The sequence below is a fragment of the Dermacentor albipictus genome, chromosome 4, assembly GCF_038994185.2.
Source record: "Dermacentor albipictus isolate Rhodes 1998 colony chromosome 4, USDA_Dalb.pri_finalv2, whole genome shotgun sequence".
NCBI lineage: Eukaryota > Metazoa > Arthropoda > Arachnida > Ixodida > Ixodidae > Dermacentor > Dermacentor albipictus.
This window is the reverse complement of record NC_091824.1, coordinates 35,277,811-35,298,480: the sequence shown is the minus strand read 5'-3', so window position 1 is coordinate 35,298,480 and position 20,670 is coordinate 35,277,811. Positions and strand designations below refer to the sequence as shown.

The 20,670-nt window shown below is 43.9% G+C and overlaps 1 protein-coding gene across 1 annotated transcript in view; it reads right to left on the bottom strand.

Annotated features, from left to right (window-relative positions):
• Positions 1-4,634: 4,634 nt before the first annotated feature.
• The window catches only part of LOC139059620 (collectin-11-like), a 73,521-nt gene continuing 57,485 nt past the window's right edge, over positions 4,635-20,670 (bottom strand). The window contains exons 3-6 of the mRNA XM_070538042.1: positions 16,929-16,998; positions 15,292-15,435; positions 12,068-12,291; positions 4,635-4,955 (exon numbers count right to left, since the gene is read on the bottom strand). Of these exons, the coding sequence (XP_070394143.1) occupies positions 4,764-4,955; positions 12,068-12,291; positions 15,292-15,435; positions 16,929-16,998 (630 nt within the window). The 3' untranslated portion in view covers positions 4,635-4,763. The remainder of the gene's footprint in view (positions 4,956-12,067; positions 12,292-15,291; positions 15,436-16,928; positions 16,999-20,670) is intronic.

The window sequence follows — 20,670 nt, the reverse complement described above, 5'->3', positions numbered from 1 at the left end:
TTTCTGATTAGTGTGGCGATGCCCCTATCGTTTTGGAATTTAGGGACGAGGGCGTGGTAGCCCGGGATGTTGGCCGACGCGCCCACGGTTTCTTGTAGCATTATCACATCGGGTTTGTGTTGGATGTTTCTTACGTATTGCTGTAGGACAGGTTTCTTCCCGGCTATACATCTACAGTTCCACTGCCAGACCACTAACTCTTTATCGTGTCTGGCCATGCTGGAGTCTTGAAGAAGAAGCTGTTGAAAAACTGGGGCGATGCACGGGGGGCGGTGCCACCATGGGAACGTCTGAGATTACGGGATTTATATTATGAGTTCCCATGTTTGGCTGTGGTGATTGCGACAGAGACGGTGCCCACATCGCACATTCTTCGAGCTTCACCACCCTGGTTGTGAGGCCGGATATGGCGGAAGACAGATTGCCGATTGCACTTTGTAGTTCGGTAAGCATGGCTTTTATTTCCGATCTCGCCTGTTCGGAGCGGCTGGCGTCTTGGCTTTGTACGCCTCGCTTTTTCGCAGGTGGGGTTGCTTTGTCCTGTTCCTCGCCATTGTTGCTCGGAACAGGAGTACTGACGGGAGTGGGTCTGGGGATTTGCGCGGGAGGCGCGACCTTTCTCAGTTCGCGTACCTCTTGGGTTAGCTGTTGTACAAGGCTCCTGAGCATGGCCTTCTCACGTTTTACTTCTGCAATAATCTCATTGTCTATGTTCTTTGTGACTTGCGGCTCTGAGGCAGTTACTCCGTAGACCCCGCGCTTTGGCGCACCCTTGACCGCGTCTGCCCAGCTCACCTTTTCTGGGAGGGCCTGGATGGATCTGGACCTCACTCGGCCCGGTCGCGGGGTGCGACTGCGAGCTCTTCTCCTCGACTGGCTGTGCTGGCGGGAACGAGGGGTCCCGGGAGCCGACGTCGATCTGGACCTGGCTAGGCCTCGGGATCTGGATCTTGGCTTTTGCAGGGCGGGGCTTGATCTACGGATTCCTTGACCGCCTCGAGTTCTGCTTCCGCTTCGGCTCTTTTCTTTTCCCATATTCGTTTCTTGACTATATACGGGGTCTTGAACTTTCCTCGGCAGGATTTGTCTGTCGTAGGGTGTTTCCCTCCGCATAAGCGGCAGTTTGGCGTGCACTGGTGATTGGGGTCTGGGTTCTTGGCACCGCAGCCCCTGCAGATCTTGTCCTGGGGATTTGGGCAGACGTCAATACGGTGCCCCAGTCTACCGCATTGGTGACAGATGTCGACCTGCTTCCTGTACAGCGAACAGCGAAGCAGAGTGCTTCCGTACCTGACGAGAGTGGGCACGTTTAGACATTCGAAGGCGATGATGACTGTGGTCGTGTTGCTAAGACGCTTGGCTGCCAGGGCTCTCAGGTTCCTGTCATTCACGATCTTGGAGTTAATTGTCCTGGAGTCTTCTTCGAGAGGTATGCTTCGGATGACCCCCTTGGCCGTATGATCGGGCGCCGTTTCATACGCGTTGACCTCGTATTGGCGGTCGCTGATCCTGATGACCTCGAGCTTCCTGTATTTTTGCTGCGTTGGTGCTGCTGGGTGTGCTGATAACGACGATATTTTGGTGGGTGTTGGGGCAGACGGTGTCTTCGCTGGCGTCTTGATCGGACACTCCTGCAGCCCGGTATATAGCTGACGCAATCCTGACTGCGCCGATCGTTGCGGTGTTGAGGCCGTCCCTGGGTCTAATGACGATCTTGATGTCGTTCCTCGGGAGAGCCGGCATTCTGCTGGCCTTGAGTATTTGTTGTTTTACGTTCCGTGAGCGTCGTGGTGGTTGTCAACCGTCTCCCTCGCCGGTGCGGGAGTAGGCTTCGTTCTTAGGTCTATCCCGCGATGCGCTGGGGCCGGACCTGCTTTTGGAGCCGATCATGCACCAGCCGGCAACTTCACCGAATTCCTCCGGAGACATCTCCTCTCCTTCGACCTGGTCCTCCATGCTTGACAAAAAGTGATTCTTAGGGCTTGGGTATTGTTAGGCCTGGCGGGCGGTAGCTCGCCTAGGCTTGCCTCCAGGCGTGCCCAGCGTCTGAACGCGGCGTCGGCGTTGCTCGGGCGGAAGTGCTTTCTAAAGTAGCCAAAAAACGTTTCCCACCTTGAAACTTGATACCAGCACGCTCCTGGCAGGAAGACGAAGTGAATGCGAGCCAGAACGCTATTTTTCTAGCTCAGCTATTTTCGAATGCAGCAAGCTGCCAGGAGTGTAGTTCGTATAGCTATAAGAAATATTCCCCATTTTTCACTGCGATGTTTCAAATTTTCTTGAATTGACTACATTTCTTGCAAGATTTCTGTAATTGCGATGCCTTTTTGTATAGTTGCAAGTCATACCTGGAATGCTGTATGATATATGATCCGCGACAACATTTCCTTACAAACTCACAACTGTGCGCTTCTGTAAAAATTTACATTCGTTTGGGCATATCTTGCCTGATATATCGCCTGATAATATGAAGAACACGAAGGTAATGCTCAATATCCTGGTAAGGGGACAAAAGCAGGGTGGTTTTCTGTGCCAGTTTGCGCATGATGACAGTGTGAGATTGTTCCAGCAGGTATGTTAGTTTTCGCAACAACTTCCAGCTGTAAGTCCACCGTTGTCCTGTGCGTTTATTTTTTCTACGTACTCGCGTCTCTGTCTGATGGGACCATCACACTGTCAAAGAAACAAAAATTCATGATCACCAGTCATCCTATAGAGTATGTGCAGGAGGAGGCTTATCTAGGTCCATTACTCACGCGGAACCCTGATCATAAGAAGAAAATGTACAGAAGAATAAAAATGAGCTCGAGTGTATGCGGCAGTCATTATTAAATCCTGCCTGCTAGCTTACCACTGTTGTTGCACAAAAAATGTGCACTCTTTGCATTCAGCCGGTGCTATCATATGGGGCAAACAGAAACCTGGAGGTTAACGGAGAAGATAGATAACAAGTTAAGGACAGGTCAGAAAGCAATGAAACGATAAATGTTAGGTGTAACGTTGAGGAAACGTCGAGAAACAGTAAGAGATTGGTTTGGATAATAGAACAAGCGGTGATAGCCGATATTCTAATTCACATTAGGAGAAGAAAAATTTAGCTGGGCACGCCATGTTGTATGCACGGCCGATAACCCATGGACCATTAGAGTTACAGAATGGTATGGGCGCCAAGGGAAGAGAAGCAAAGTTGAGCAAGGCAGAAAATTAGGTGGCATGATTAAATCAGGAAATTTGAAAGCGCACTTCGGAATCAGCTAGCGTAAGACATGGGTTAACTAGAGATCACTGAGAAAGGCCTTCGTCCTGCAGTAGACATGAAAAACATGCTGCTGCTGCTGCTTATTATTATTATTATTAGTAGTAGTATTATTACCTGGACTTTACCAAATGCTAGTCTAATTTTTTACAAGGGGAAAAAATTCATGTGATAATTGATGACACGATTTACTTAAGTGAATGTTGGTACCAATGATGCACGGTGCACTGTTTTGACATTGTCATAGCCGGAGCAGTGTGCGCTTACCCAGTTGGTTGTGTAGAATCCAGAATGCACAAAGTTACTAACTTGACGAAGAGGTACCACTTTTCGTTTTATTGCTTCGCGCACGTATCTGCTAGGGTATATGAGTGTGAATTTAATTTCAAAACAAGGAACAAGAATTACTTTAGCGAGAGCTTTTTTCCTTGCTTTCCAAATTTGGTGAAGCTGAATTCCATAAATAGCTAGCGCAGAGAGAATGCAGAAGCAGATATGATTTGCAAGAAAGTACGCAATATTCGGCGATGACTGAGTTATCCAAAAAAACGAATGACTGATTCATTAATGCAGGTCGACTAAGGTCTGGTGCCTGGAAGCACTTCCAGGCTTGTCGTCACGCTGTTGCCATCAGGCCGTCTTTTCTGTCATCATCGTAGTTTCCATCGTCGTTGTGCCGTCCTTGACACTGTGGTCTTGTTACCACCCACGCTCACATTACAAATAAGAGGACATCTCTGCATGTTTAAACCACGAAGCTGTCTCTTGACATAGGCAACTATCCTCCGATGGATTCTACTTAACCTTCTTACTTGACAGAACTAATACAAGTGATAACTATACATTTACACGTGTTATCGCTTACGACATCGCACTACCCTATTTAATCATGCTGTGAACTTAAAAGATAAAGAACTGGAAATTGATATAAAGTACATGGCGAAATCAATTACACAGTGAATGGTACTGTTTATTGGTCGAAACAAAACAACCCCTCGCCTAAGGGTCAAAGAAAACAAACACATATAGAGGCTTTTATCCTGCTACTGATCCTGTGTTCCAAATGAACTTTGGCATAAAGAATAAAAATTCATTGCGAACGAAGGATCCGGAGTGGCCCCGGAGCTTTACTACGTGTTTGTTTCATTTGACATTTGTACCATAGGCGAGTGCTTTTCTTCTTTAGACCAAGTAACCACACTCACCAGGCCAATTTTCTTCAATCTCTGGACTACCATAGTTTATTCTGGCCTTCACTAAGCAATTCTTATTGAGTATAATGCTTAGAATAAAAGATTTAGTCACTGTTTTTTTATGTAAAGCACTGTGTAAGCAATTATAGTGAAGATTGCACTGCACGAAGATTATAATCTGTTTCCTCGTGTGGGAGCCGGAGTCGGCTTACAGTATTGAAAATAAATAAATATTATAAAACAACATCGTGTAGCGCTCGTGGGTAATATGGAAGGCGAATATTGTAAGGGCGTCGTCCATCACAACCAAGGTGTCAGTTTGGGTGCGGGAGCTGGCAGAAGTAGCGCGCCTCCGTCGAGCAGGTCACGTCGTCCCAGCCGAAGTCGATCTCGTTGCTCAGCTGGGCACAGTGTTCGCCGTCGTTTGCGTTGTCCGGAGCACCAGGACGCCAGAACTGCGTGGTACGCAGCTTCTGGCCGTTGGCCACCCATACCCACACGCCTTCCTGCCAGGCGAGAGAAAAGAAGAACAGAAAAGCCAATATGTGGGCCGATGCAAGAAGCCACTCTCATTAGGATCACCAGTTGTATTAGCAGTAGTATACTGTAGGTATCGTACGAAGCTGATTGTTCCCAATTATAAAGGAGGCCGTAAAGAGTGCTTTCGCGTGGACCTAAACCTGTGTACGATATCGCATACCCGCATATCATGTGAGCACTCTGGTTAGGCTGACATCGATAACCTAAATAAATTTAAGAAGCGACCATCTGAAATAAAAAGCACCGACCCAGTACGCTGGTCGAAGACGTCTAGCTCAACTTTTGGCAAACATGAGTTGACAGACGGACTGAATCTGGCGCCATGCAGCAGAAATGGCATATTCGCCATATGCCAAGGTTGATTTGTTGCCGAACTCACACACCCGCAGCATGATAAGGCTGTCTTAGAAAAAATACAAAATTTTTGTTATGTGCTTTTATTTGATAACTTTACATGATGCACTGAATTTGTACATATGCAGTCTACATAGTACACAGTATTCAAGAAGGTCTTTTAAAATTATCAGGCTTATGAAGATAAAGCCTGAGAAAATTATATTACTACTGGGAATTACGTTAGAGAGATGTTAAAATGTGAGTGCTATGCGCACCTTGTACAATATAATCAAAATTTACGTTCATGGTATGCTCAAGGTTGCCTGAAGAATGGGTGATTTCGCATTTTTCTAAATGCAAAGCGTACTGAAATAAGGCAACGCATAAACACAGTCTACACTGGGGTTACTCTCTGGTGAAAGTTTAAGGTTGTAGTTGCTTTGGAACGCTATAAGCAGTTGCCATACTTATGCTAACCACAGTTGTTGATACTTGCTTGGGGGCGATATGTTTGCGCTTGCGAAGTGTTTCACGTGTCAAATTTAAAGTAATCAGAATTTGCCCTATCTGGCACAAGCTTCTGAAATGTAAAGATGATCTGTGTGCCGACGGCGATGAAGGCATTTTCCAAATGACCATCAGAACCTTCGATATCCTTTGTTCGGACAGACAACAGAGAACTTTTATGCAATTTGTTGTAAGCAAACGTCTTAGCTTTGCTGCTGCAAAGATTTCGTGCCCATATAGAAGTCGGTGTAAGGTAACAAAGCAATTGTTAAAGAAACTTTATAGTTTCAAAAAGTGTTCACTTGATCAAGTTGATCTTGTACCAACACAACAGTTCTTACTGTGTGCCGTGTGTGGCGAATTTTAGGAGGGTGAACAAGCTCGGCCATTTTTTCACAGACATCTTCGCTTCTTTGAGAAATAAATGCAGATTCCAAGCACCGGGGCAATAAATGATGTGCAATATACCTGGATATCAAGCATCATTCATCGAGCGTGTGTGCGTGTGTGAAGTCATCTGGGACTACGTGTTATACAATCGTACGTACTTATGTCTATGTGATGCCGTCTATTTTAAAACATCGATGTCATTTGTACTCAGGCCCAGAAACGCCAAGGCCTGTTCTGCCTGGGCCAATGGTAAAGGTTCTAGAATGCCATACAGCTTCTACGTAGCAAAAAAGAAGACTATATGCTCATCCTAGGCACTATAGGAGTCTGTCCAAGCGAAGAGGCATGGATACGGCTAAATTAAATAAATAGCCCATCTCCACAAAAGAGGCACAGCGGCCTTCGGTGGCGAACGCGCCCAGGAGCCGCCAGCATAGGCAATGTAGAAGCGTGACACGGCACCGCCATGGATTATATCATTCTATAGCACCTAAACTTACAGGCACCAAAACCCTCTCGTGCGACCACTCGTGCGTCTCAAAGAGCTGATTGGCTTTCTGCGATGAATTCGCCCGGCAACTCGGTCGCGCAGAAAAACTCCGGCTGCCAACCCCCAAGAACACGTTCGAAATATGCGAAGAAAACTATTTGCTTTCTTAAGCTGGCGACGTGTGTTACCGGCACGAACAAAAGGAAAACACCCGCAAATGATGACAGCCGGCATTAACGATTATAGTCATAAAAGCCAAGTTCTTCAAGTTGGAAGTGACTTGGAAGTTCAGGCTACCCATGTATTGAACCAGTGTTTTCATCGGGCGGCGGAGGCGGAACACATTTGGCTTGCTATCGAGATGCACGCCAGCTACTGTTTCTTTCGCGCCGACAATGATTTCCTGCCGCTCCCCGCGGGACAACATGAAGTGCTCAAGCATTCGAAGGGGCCTGCAACGTTATGGCATGCAGATGTGAACACCCCGCACTGGTATCATGCAGGAACGTCCGCCGGAGCTCGCTATTTTATTAAACCGTTGCCAAAGGGGGACGTATATGGAATGATGTATGATGTTTACAACCTGCATAGACATAATTCCTTCTAACGTTTCGTCAGTGTTATGATAACACAATCTCTCTTCTATTATAATTATACAATCTAACACATTCTTCTAGATAACAACTTTCTAGCGGACACTTCATAAATTGGTTCTTTTTGCCAATACGTTGCAACCGTATGCCATTCACATACAACATCATACAATTATACAAGATTTATTGATGTCGCACTTTTGGTAAATCGCACTTCTCTCTTTCTTTATCACATTTTTTTCTGTGCGCATGGATGCTTCTATTTCGTTGACTATTGTATCACTGGCACTTCAAGTTTGCATTACCTTATTTCGAAAATTCTTGTGTGCCAGTGTTCGTTAAAGGACATGTTCCCTTATTTCTATAATTCATTTGACAGAAACCCCATAGAAAAAGTATCATTTTTTGGGGGGGGGGAATAACACAGAAGCAGCGTGACACAGGACGAGCGAGTAAAGAGCACAGAACAGCGCTGACTGGCGACCAAATGTATTATTTGCAGAAGCAGCGTATAAAGACGTCATGCAAGGTGACATGCAAGTCACCGCTCCGTTCTGTGCTCTTTACTCGCTCGTCCTGTGTCCCACTGTTTCTGTTTTATTCCAATGATGAACCAACCAGCCCCTCTGAACACATATCTAATTTGTTTCGCAGCGGTAAACTCTACCCTTTACGGCTTTTTCCTTACTGCTGCTACATTCATTCTTTCCCAAATAACAAACATTATGATTAAAATAACTAATCGCTAAAAAAATCTCGTTTACATCAGCATTCAATATCGGAGTTTACCTTAAGTGCATGCTACACTATCTTCCATTCTGGACGGGCCGAGCTGCGTTCGAAGAACGCATGCCTAGCTCGTTGTTCTTTGGTGCATTTCGGGCATTTTTCATTTGGTGACATACGGAGATTATAAAACAAAACGCCTCTTTTGTAAGGAGGTTTTAATTTTATTGTTCAGTACACATTGACTCGTATTCGATAAACATTTCAATGAAGTAACTAAAGCTTCATCCATTTCTTATAAATATGGAAACGTCATCTACATAATCTGCTACTTCAACTGTACTTTGCCGAAGTAAGGGGATGCCTTGAACATTTGTTGCCTCTTTCATCCTACTAAGGAGTGGACCAATTAATAAAACAAATAAAATATGACACACACATACTTGGCGGAATTCCCTAGAGACATGAAAGCTTTTGAGTGTTTCAATATGTACTATTACATTACTTTATATATAAGTGCACAGATATTTAAATATTTTAATGTCGCCTCCTGGGAAGTTGTCCATGTGTAATATTTCGAAAAGATATGTTCTAGGCGGTCGAAGACTTTTGCCTGATTTAATTATATATATCCACCTCCAACCACTTTTTCTTTGCACTGTGTATTCATATGTGTGTCGTATTAGTGTAAGGTTCGAGAAAATGGATGTATCAGAGACAGAGCATGCTGTGTATAATGAGAGCGTAGCACAGACCTTAAAGTAACGTCATACAGAGGCCTGCTATAAAAAATGTCTTTCACAACCACATATGTTACTCAAGGAATATCGGCATAATTTGGCAAAAGCATTTCTTTAGCACTTGTCAAAGAGAACTAATAAAACGGTAAGTTAGCAATAAATTTGTCCTTCGAAATTCGGATTATAGTGTCGTTTGAATAAGTGAACACCGCGACATTGTTGTGTTTTTATTAAAGCTGCAGATCGATGGCACATAGTTCGGTGAAAACGTGCTTACGATGAAAGCTCGCGCCAGAGGGTGGTGCCCTGGTTCTTTAAGGCTATGGTACTTGTACACTCTAGCCAGGACACTAAACCAGCTACGTCAGCAATAATCAGGCCGGTAGAGCCTCCGCTAAAGGAGTCTGCACAGTAGATTGTGATAGGCGCTTTCAAACGCGACCCGCATTCCATGGGACCTGTAGAGTCACCGCGTTGCTTGAGTGCCTCTTCAGAATGTAGTCTCTACAAACCGCCACGCCACTGCGCATCTGTGCTTTTACCTGCGTGTGTATTGCGTGACACATAGGTGTGCTGTGTATTGATGTGAGGCTGCCTAAAGTAGAGACCCCTTACCAAGTTTGTTGGGGCTTCTCGCAACAAAGAGCGTTGTGCTGAGCAGCTTCGTGGAGATGTGCAACCAGCGGCGAATTGCCGGCTACGTGTTGTGGCCCGGATTGCAATGGGAATTGTAAGTCAATGCAAAAGGCCCACATGTTCTCTCGCCCGAAGTGCAGGCTATTTCTTTTTGTTTTTTGTGTGTATGTATTCTCCTAACAGCTCTGTTTTATTACTAGGGACTGATATGCACAATTTTCTTTCTTTTATTGGTTTTAGTTGTATGTATCCACCTAACTGTATTAGATTGTATTAGCAATAACTAGATATCCGCTTTACTTTGTTGCTGCTGCTACATATATGACTATGGGCCTACACTAGCCTTCGGCTACTGGCCCAACAGTTCTTTTGTACAAATTATTATTATTGAAAAATAAACTGAATTGAATTAACGGCAAGGACTACGCAGATCGGAGCTATCCCACAACAAAGCTTGGTTCTGTCCAAAAGCTCCATGGTAAGCAATTGTGTACTTTGTCATTCTAATAGCGCAATGGTTTCGTCATGCGGCATCAGAGCGGGCGTATGTTACTGCCTTTGGTTAACCTCCCTGCCTTTCTATGCAACCTCTCTCTCTCTCTCTACTCTATTTACGTACGTCAAGCAATGATGCTTGCGCAAATTCGAGGCATGGCGATACTTTGCAGTTTTGTACAGGCGTAATGTAAAGTAAGCCTAGAAAGGTGAGAAATGTTTAATAAAGGAATAGTGTTCTTAATGATGTATATTTGTTGTATTGAGCGATATTTAGATATATTTTTTCTATCACTGTGTAATTGCGAAGGAGACCGGCAGCTTAGACATATATATCAGTAGGAAAGATGGCAGTCTTTAAATGTGTGCTGTAGTCTCACTCACTCAGCGTCTGTAGGTCACAGCATTCCTAGCGTTTTGCAGGCGCTTCTTCAAAGGCGGTCCCCCGACAACTGTCACCATAGGGTGGCTGACCTTTACATAGGTGCATGGTCGCTAATGCGTGATGCCACCATGGCTCTAACGACGCAGGTTCACTACATACGCACTCACGGTCAGGTATGATGTTCCCATGACGCCTAGAATTCTCTAGCGTGCTGTTGAAGGTGCGCAATAGCACAGCCCTGACGTGCTTGCAACAGCTGTCATTGCTTCATCCTTCGAGCGAAACTGTAGTTACCGGATCTATTTCTAGCATCCTACATGTACCACACTTTCATTCGCAGTTATTCCTCACATTTTTTGTAGAAATGCTTCAGGTTTTCCGCCTGTATTCAAGAAGTCATAACTCTTGTCGGTACAAACGTTTGCAAATTTGTTTGTTAACGTTTAAACACAATGACAGCTGCGACATCGTGTATTTCAGGATTCTGATAAGGGCAGCATCTCAGGGCAGAAAAGGCAAGAATATAATTGATTGTTGCGGAGATTGTGATTTCCTGTTCATAAGGGACAAAATGCATATACGACAAGATATCTATGCTCTGTATTTTAACATTACGACGTTACAAAGAGAATTTTCTTTTATGTAGGATACTAGACAGATTAAATGTAGTTTCCAGAGCCTATAGTATTGTTTGTGCCGGGCATTGTATCAAGGAGAGACTAACCTAATCGCAAATTCGTGCCTTTCCCATACACTGTTTTGTTCTCATTTGTTGGGAGAGATGATATTTCTTGATCAGGGTTTAAGAAACAATGCTCCACTAAGGCCGCAGATAATTTTGGAAACGCGAAGGACTGAAGATATTTCCTGAAACGTAGCGGTCTAAGGAGGTGACGTCGTTTGATGATTGGGTCCAACCACGGGCTAATGTAAAAGGTCGAAATCCCTATGAAGCTTCGTGCGCTAAGCTTTCGCAATCAGCTAGCCACATTGACCTCCCTTCCCTCGTATCCGTTTTCCCAAATGTGGCTAGAGCCATTATATAAATATAAAACACTGTTTTTTACAGTCCAATGTGACAAAATGAAAGCGTGTTTTCTCTGTGGCTGTGCCTAGATATCGGTCTCTACGTTCTCTATATCAAAAAAGAAGCGTTGTAGTACAAGGACTCATCAAATACAGGTGTAAATTCACCTGCATATTACGATAGTGTTGGTTTAGGGTATCGTGAATAGGTGCAATCAAATTTTTGTGGTAACCAGCGGGTTCCTGTATTGACGTGGAGAGCGCACTAAAGTTTGCGGTCCTAGAAATCGTGGACAATTACTACGTATTGTCTTTGTAAACAACTAGAACGTGCACGAACCATGTGACAAGCGTTCAACCGAATGACACCTCATGCTCGCATGCACACGTCCGTGTGTCTATGATCCGACAGCGCATGCCATCGCAGATTCGGTACTCTTACGTACGTGTGTGTGTGTGTGTGTGTGTGTGTGTGTGTGTGTGTGTGTGTGTGTGTGTGTGTGTGTGTGTGTGTGTGTGTGTGTGCGTACGTGCGTGCGTGCGTGCGTGCGTGTTTTGCCGTGAACTGTAGTTGACTGGAGCAGTCATGATTCTCATGTGTTAACTGCAATCCTGCAGACACTATTTCAAGAGGGACTAGAAATATTGTTTTCGTATATGTTTATGGTGTTTCACACCAGCCAGTCACAGCCTGAAAAGGCTACCAGCATTGTAAACAAATAAATAAATTAATAATTTATTCAAAATTCCTCACCTGCTGCTCGTCGGTGAGTCCAATGAACGCCGAGCGCACTTTGGCGCGCCGCATGAGTTCGCGCAGGAAGCGATTGGTGTCTCCGTCGGCCACGTAGGCCAGTTCTGCGCCGGCATCGAGGGCGCACTCGGAAGAGGCCCGGCTGAAATTGGCCTCGTTTGTGGCGAGCCGGAAGTACCCGCCCTCCAGTGAGCCCGGGTAGAGTGAGTAGCCCTCCACCGGAACTGAGAGAGAGAGAGAGAGAGAGAGAGAGAGAGAGAGAAATAAAACGCTCTGTAAGAAACAGGTACGACTCGATCGGCTGTAGAATAGCCCGCAAATAATAGGCATTACAACCAGGAGACAACCTGTCAAAAAAAAAAGACAAAAAGAAGTGAGGCTTAAAGAATGCACGTTTCTGAACGTATAGCGACTAGGAAAGGGTGTACAGAAGTTATCTGGCGCGTTGATTTAATTAGAATAGCAGCTTGGGCTTGTTGGTTTTCCATCCTGCTATTAACAGCGCAAAATGTAGACAAGAGATGAGACAAGAAGGCACCACAGCGCTTGTGGTGTCTTCTTGTCTCGTCTCTTGTCTACATTTAGCGCTGTTAACAGCAGAGGTTGATTTAACGACGTGCGAGCAGGTGCCAGAGCTTAACTCGCCTATTTTGTATACACGGTGTCCCAGCTATCGCTGGCCAACGTCTTAGAAATAAAATATAGAATATATACGAGGACGCAACCAGTGGTAATCTGCCAGCGTTGACGTACCGCAACATGAGGATCTTATTTTCATAATTGAACTATCCATTACTATATCCGAATAATTAACGAAATCTTTATTTACTGAATTGAGGGTGCTAATGTTTAAAGAAATAAAACCATTGTGTTTTGAAACGTCCGATTCAGAGCTTTTAATTTGGGTGTGCCTCACGTGATTACTTTTCTCTGCGTCATGAGGAAGACGCGCGTAATATCATAATAGCCGAATGATTACGCGTACGCGCGCCTCGATGCCAGCAGTTCCAGGCGTTACTGCAAATAATTACTTCCGCGCAGTGCGATGCCTTTGTCCTCCTCCTCAATGCCGCAGCGCACCGCATTGTGTTCGCGCTTCACGCAGAATTGGCAGCCCCGCAGTTCACGGTGGCCAATTACGATGCCTCGCCATATTCCGGGGGCCGCCGAGCCCGGCACTGCGCAGAGTTAGTTCTTCCTAGTGACGCCTGGGACAGCTGGTGTCCCACGAGCGCGGACGCGTAATGATGCGGCCATTTTGAAATTTCGCCCGTTTCCCTTATAACGCTGAAAAAAATATATATTACGCGAGACACAGCCAACTGAAAACAATTGAATTCTTTGTTTTAAAGCGCAATTATTACTGTTCTATCAGAATTCGTGCTCTCAATTCAGTAATTACGTATTATGTGCGTTAATTATTCACCTCTGATTATTGATGGTTTAATTAACAAAGTAAATCCTCCTGGTTGCGATATGTGAATGCTGTTAAAAAAACATTGGTCTGACCGACGTATATTCTGCATCCTATTTCTAAATGTTTGGTTAACATTAGATGGCACAACTTGTAGAATGCGGCATTACAACGAAAAAGCCCGCTTAAGATCTCACCGAATTAGAGTAGTAAAACATTATACGTCGCTATTTTTTTTTCTTTTGCTGTAGTGCCGGTATCACAAGGAAAATATTAATTGTCACAGAATACCATCACCGTCGACATCAACAGTGCATTCGCGCATGAGCTACCGATTCCATTGGGGGGAAGCTGTTTTCTGTGAATTGTTTTACCAACTGCTATTTCGTAGCTAGGAGTTAGCGAGCGGGCATGGTTTGTAGGCGACGGGATCGAAAACTCTTGCACGAGTGCGACCGCTGAGACCAAGTCATGCAGGTTGCTTCGATGCCGAGTAGTTATTTTTTTGTTTTCGGAAACCTTCGTTTGAAATCGACAGCTGACTGTCCGGCAGTAATCATTAGTTGTTCGCGCGCAAAAAGTTCTGAAACTATTAGATAATCCGACAACTGCTCCTTCACCGGGCACCTTGCATCGCTTCAACCAAGGAAACAACAAATATGTTTGGTAAAATCAAACCGGCAATCAAGTCCGCAATCTCCTCATATATTAAGGATCTTGCTGGACCTGCTCACAGACGCCTCCAGCTTACAGGCCTCACTATGAACGAGTGATGCTTGCAAAGCAATAACGAGCGACGCATAGCATCACTGTTGGGCAAACGAGCGAGGTGAGGCACAATTTCTCGCCATGCTTAGCTATATAACCCAGAAACACCGTGGAGACCTATGATATAGATGTGCGTGAAAAATGCGCTATCCCTGAACGAAGGATATTTGGCGATGAAGGCAGCTTAACTCGTAAAATGACAAATTATTATGCACAATTATTGATCAAAATGGGCTGTCATTACATTCATAGAAACCGATAAGTATCGTCGTGCTCAACGTGTACCGTGCCGAGCTAGCGTTGACGAAACAGGAGAAACAACAGCACGTCTCTCTTTTCATCTTCGCACCCGTTCATTTCGCGCAATGTCGTCACTTTATTTCACTTCTTTCACCGGCGTAGGCTCAGTATCGTGTTCATTCGTTTCTACAAACTGTCAAAATGCATCACTGGAACAGGAATAATCGGAGTGTGCACCGGCGCTGTGATAGCCGCAGCGTAATTTTATGACCCAGTCATATCTTGTAAATACATACCATAGCCGGTAAAGATCCACATATACATTAATGGTAGTATCAACCTTTTTACATAAAAAAAACATATATCAATGCTTCGACATGTGCCTCTATCATAAAAGACGTCTGCATTAAGAAAAACAACTAAAGCAACAACCTTCATTCGTTAGCGCGAATTCTGAGAATGAAACAGCAAGGAGTCTTGGGTGGCTCCTCAAAGTTCATATTGCGAACATATGAAAATTTTCCGCAATTTACGTTTACATATGCGCCAAGGTGGACAAGCCTTGGGATCAAAACCTATAAATCCGGACAGCTGTTTCAAAATATTATTGTGATTGTGATTATTATTGCATTGTGATTCAACATATAAATATGGGCTCGCACGCGGCTGTCAGGAGTACTCTGCATAAATTTTCGCTTTTGATTATCAAAAATAACGAATCCTGAAAGGAGCTGCAACGTTGGTGGAACTCTTCGTACTTCCAGGGCAATAATTTTCCGAGAATCGACGATCGTGCACTTACGTTTCTCGCAAGTCGTGTTGCTCGCTATGAAGTAACCCTCGGCGCATTTGCACAATCGCTTCCGGCACACCGCCATGGGCCCCATGCGCATCTGACACTCGAAGTCTCGATCACATGCCTCGTTCAGGCGTGGGATGTGCAGAACTGTGGGGATTAAACAGCGATAGACATGATTCGTTAGCAACACCCTGGTTACCTTTCGCCGTGCCCAATATATCAACAGTAAGAAATACTGACACTCGGCCACTTTTAAAAGATGCAAATAACTAGCTTTACTATTCCAAAACAAGAAAGGGGCTGACGGATGGAATAGCACACTGTGGTATAAAGTTTGTAAACAGGGATAGGATCCTTTCTGAGGCATCCTATCCCTGTTTACAAACTTTATACCACAGTAGCTTTACTATTGTACGACGACGTTAGGAACAATCACTTCTTTTTTTTTGAATCTTTATTCTCGTTCCGCTTAGGTTGCTGCTATAACAGTTTCTTTTTTTTTCGCAAATAATTTCCACTTGCCTAATTATAACGGTGTGGTCTGTGAAATCACACCATATATGGAATAACGTTCTAGTCATTTTAACTTTTTCCAATATCAATTCATATAACAAGTATGTGACAACGAGTATCTAAGCGTAACAAGTATGCGGGATATCGGCTGACCGGCCGAAATACAGTTGCGGTAACTTTTGTGTCGAAAATTTTTCCAGATAATAGGTGAAGGTTTATAGGATTCTGTTCCAAATAACAGTGGGTATATCACTGGATAATTTCATTTTATTGGTGTATGAATTTAACAGGTATCAAACCTGAATACTCGGAAGAACGCTATCCCTTACACTTTGGGATTCTACGTGGAACGCCGCTGCACCTAAATTAGTGTAAACTATTTGCAAAATTGCTTCTTATAGGGTGAGCCTAAGAGAAATGAGATTGAGATTCTCAATTTTCGGAGCTGGCTTCAGCGGGTGGCCGTAAAACACTTCATCTAAAGTTTTTTTTTTTCACTTGCACCTGTATTGTACTCACTGGGATTGTCTAGTTTCTTCCTTAGCATATTTTATTTCTCTTTTCCCCCCAACTGAAGCGCAAGTAGTAAACCACATATTTTTTTATGTTACGAACCTTGTCGCCTTTCCATTTATTTCCCTCTATATCTCTGTCAATATTCAGCGTATTTATGAGCATGAGAATTGCGCTGCTGATGCTAAAGAATTGCGCGTGGACACGTGTACACAACATTCTGCTCAAGCATTACATTAAATAGACGTCATTTATTCACGTATTTATTTAATTTTTGTTTGTATGTTATCGAACTGAATATAATAAATGCAAGTCAATAGCTAAGAAACAGAGATACATTAGGTGTCTCCGATATGATTGGAACATTGCGTCTGTGGTTTAAAGGCCGTGAAATTAAGATCTTGTCCAAGTCAATCTTTTTTTTTTCTGAAGTTATTTTGTACTTCCCATGTCAGAATGCATAGTATAAGTGCGTTAAGTCAGTTGAATATTAGGCACGAAAGATTAAGAAATGACTGGCCAATCGTAGATTGACATAGCCACCTAACAACATCTTATGAATCATGCGTTAGCATTGCCATACTGCAATCAGCAGGCGAGTGATATAAACCTACGTGGTTCACAAGAAGGCGAGCAGAAGCCGTCTTCGGAGCAGAATGGAGTCTTCCACAGAGGTCCCATGCGCTGGAAGATGAAGAGGACAGTACTTCGATCAGTAAATATGCAACTTGAAACTTTCTTTTTTAATTGCTTGCTGTATTCATGGTGGGAAACCAAGCGGCTCCTGCCGCTCTCCATGAAAATCTACGCCGGACAACCCAGCCAGGACATTGTCTACCGCCAGACAAATACGAAATGATGCAAAGCAAACAATGCAACATTCCACAACATTACAAGAAGTACTGGCGGGAATATCTGCCACCACACTGCAGGCTTAACAGAGAAGAAGCCGTCATAATACGCCAACTTCAGATGAGTAATTGCGTCCACGGCACTCTACTACACGCGATGTACTCCTCAACACATACAAGATATTGCCAATTCTGCACTACACCAAGCACCTTTGCCACATGATCTGGGAATGCAAAAACAACCCGCGGACAAAGCCCACCCAAGCATCAATAGAAGACCAGTGGAGACCCCGCTGACGAGCCCAAGACCTGAGGACCAGCTACGGCTGGCGAACATGTCTAGGCTATGCGCACAGGGCCACGGCTACCTGGAATAGGGTGGCCGCCCACTTTCGGGCATTAACAACTTGTTCTCCGCAATAAAATTTATTCACTCACTTTGTATTATCCGTCATTCGTGCCAATAAAGCATATCTTGAAAACACATCATTGCGAAATACCTCGCTGTGGGTATGGGTCAAAGCAACGACAGAAAAAAAATTAAAATGTACTTTCTTCATTGTCGATGTGTTGCGCATGGGTTAAAGAAATATTCGTTCGTTTCGACGCCTTTACTTGAATAAACATTTTTGGTAGTGACGCAGGTGTGTGTCGTATTCTTTGGTGGTAATGAAGCCTCCATAGATGGGTTCAGGAAATGGTGGTTCATCAGTGGTTTATGAGGCTTAGTGCCAATTTGTGAGGAGAGGACACTCTTTCTGCAACAAAACTACACAAAACAGAAGTGGCGCCATGTCTAGACAAGAAAGAGCGACGTTATTTTTATTCATTGGCGCAAGGCTTCTTCTATTATTTATTTTTGTTGGTTTACGATTACGCGGCTATTTTTATACATCCTGCAGCCTGACAAGACCCCGCTGTAGACTAGGTATTGAGAATTTGAAGCTTCACTGGATGGGTGCTCAAAGTGGGTGCTGCTTTTATACTTATAGAGCCTTATCAAGTGAGGACTCATATCTAGCGGCAAATGAATTAAATTTAGACAAGCTGCCGTTCCGCCTTGCTTCCTCTGCGAGAATTATTACTGAGCGCCTTCGTCATCTTGGCATTACCTTGGTCCTTGATTATTGTGTTTTCCACAGTTGGCTAAGCACAACCGGCCACGTACCACATGCTTTACCATTATGGCACAGTGTCTCAGGTATCTAGGGGAATATAACGTTAGTGTAAGGCTCGGCATTAATAGTGCAGTGGCGTTAAAAAAAAAGCTCAAATTTATCTCAGTCTTTCAGAGAATCGTTGAGTTTTATTGGCTGACAGCTTTCAAACAAGAATTATACAGGCTGGAACACAGTCCTCACCAACTGTGGTCACAAAAAAAACAAAAAACATGTGCATCAGCACTATGTGCTCCCAAAAACCTTGCGCATAACAATCAAGACGTGAAATCAACATATTCATGCACAGCAGCCTCAATACAAGAGCGACTAGAACACATACGAACATAGAGGAACTGGCTGCACCAACCAGAACATAGTGAAACCTTTGCTCAAACTTCAAAAGTATTTTCTTGCCTTGCACATTTGTAAAAAAATATATACAATTTATTTTTGATGAAAACATAGGCACGATCTAGATATATGTTTTGGGTGGATGTCAATTCTGATTAATAAAGATTGCTTACATTTTTTCAAAACGTTTGGATGTCTCCTTCCAGCAACTTAAAACACTCGATATTCCTCCGTTTTTCCGGATCGCAGGAAAAATTCATGCGCGATAATCTTGGCAGAGGGTAACTTAGTAACATATCTGGCGTTATGCACACCACGCAACTTGCTGTCCGTTCAAAATTGTTGTAGTGCAATATAACAAGAAAGCTGCGACAAATATATGAATCGTACGTGTCACAATCAGGAATGAAAATACGGAGCGAAGGACGAAATGAGCGAGCTGAAGTCTCTCTTGTGGGACAACTGGTTGCCTGCACGTACCCCTTGCATGACTAGGGTAACCTCATGTACCCCCGAGGTGCGAGTCCATTGGTCAAAGCAGCCGCGCGAAGACCATTGAAGGTTACACTTGTCCGGTGTTCCTTACTAAGTTCACGTGAAAACTTTTCATCGAACACGTTGACTCGCGATGTAACGCACCTCGGAAACATCGAGCTCAGCAGGCGTGACATACCTGCCACCTAAATTCAGAAAACCGCACGGAGGAGCAAAACACCGAAACATTTGAAAGAGGCGTACCATAGAATACGAGCTCTACCAGCTCGTCTTTTCGCAGTGAGGTTAACATCCCTTTATATAATATATAACATATATTATATATTATAAATATATAATAAATATATAATTTTGTTAGCACAAAATTATATATTTTATTGTTACTACAATAAAATTCAATCGTACTTTCTTTACTCATCACATCTATTTGAAATTATTTAAGAACTACATTTAGTTCGTAAAAAAAATGAAGCATACCATGCTGTTTCCTTACTTTAAAAGTAATCACTTCTAGATAGTGTATGCCCTGTCCCGCCCCTTTTCTTTTTTGGCTACGTCTTTGTCTGGACCCTCTGCGGGCCATTTCCGGGAACAGCCCCATCAATCGGAGAGATACCGAATAGTCAGGCGCGCCACGATTTGGGATAGAAGGCTAAGGAATCTTGGCTTTATCAAAGGAACTATGCTGTTTGGGGGGTATATTTATTTCAGTGAGAGTATCGAGGCACCGTTAATAGTTTCACTGCGCAATTCCGCAAAGGATGCAGGCGGTCGCTGGCATATTGAAAAGCTAGCACAAATGTCTTTATAAGCTGTTAAGGCCTCGCGACCATTACGTCCAACTCTCGGTGCGAAACAGGCACGCATCCCAACTAGTAAGCTGTTTTCAGTTTAAAAACGTCTTTGCTAAAACAGCGACAATGGAAAGTGGCCAAAATGTTAATGGAGCTACCGCTTACAAAAGACTCCCAGAACTGCGCATTATTGGCTTACCCTCTATTCAAAAATGGATCGTAAGTTTAAGCCCGTGCTTGAATTGATCTAAATGATGCTTGGCGTAAACATGGCCGAGGCCGTCATTATGTTTTCTGCGGCACGTTCACGACGGGCGCCATTTAGATGAAGGCAAGCGTGTGCTTCAACTTCAGATGCATTTCTGAGTACATGGATACGTTAGACTCGATTTAACTGCCTAGGCTCGAGAGCATGGTGACATTAACCTTTAGTCAGCGGTGCATTTCTGCCGTTTAAGTTAAGGGCACTTAGGGATCCTAAATTTTGTTCATTTTCTATCTTTCTGTTTCTTTTAGTCATTATTCTGAATAATGTGTACTGCATAATTTCTTTTTCTGCACTATAGCCTTCTTATATTCGACTTGTGTTTATGTTTTTCATGTTACATGTGCTCTAAATTCTATGTTGATAGTTCTCGATTTTCAGCCAATCTTTGACAGTAGGTATTGACAGTGCCATAAAAGGCGGCGTCATTCACAGTGCCA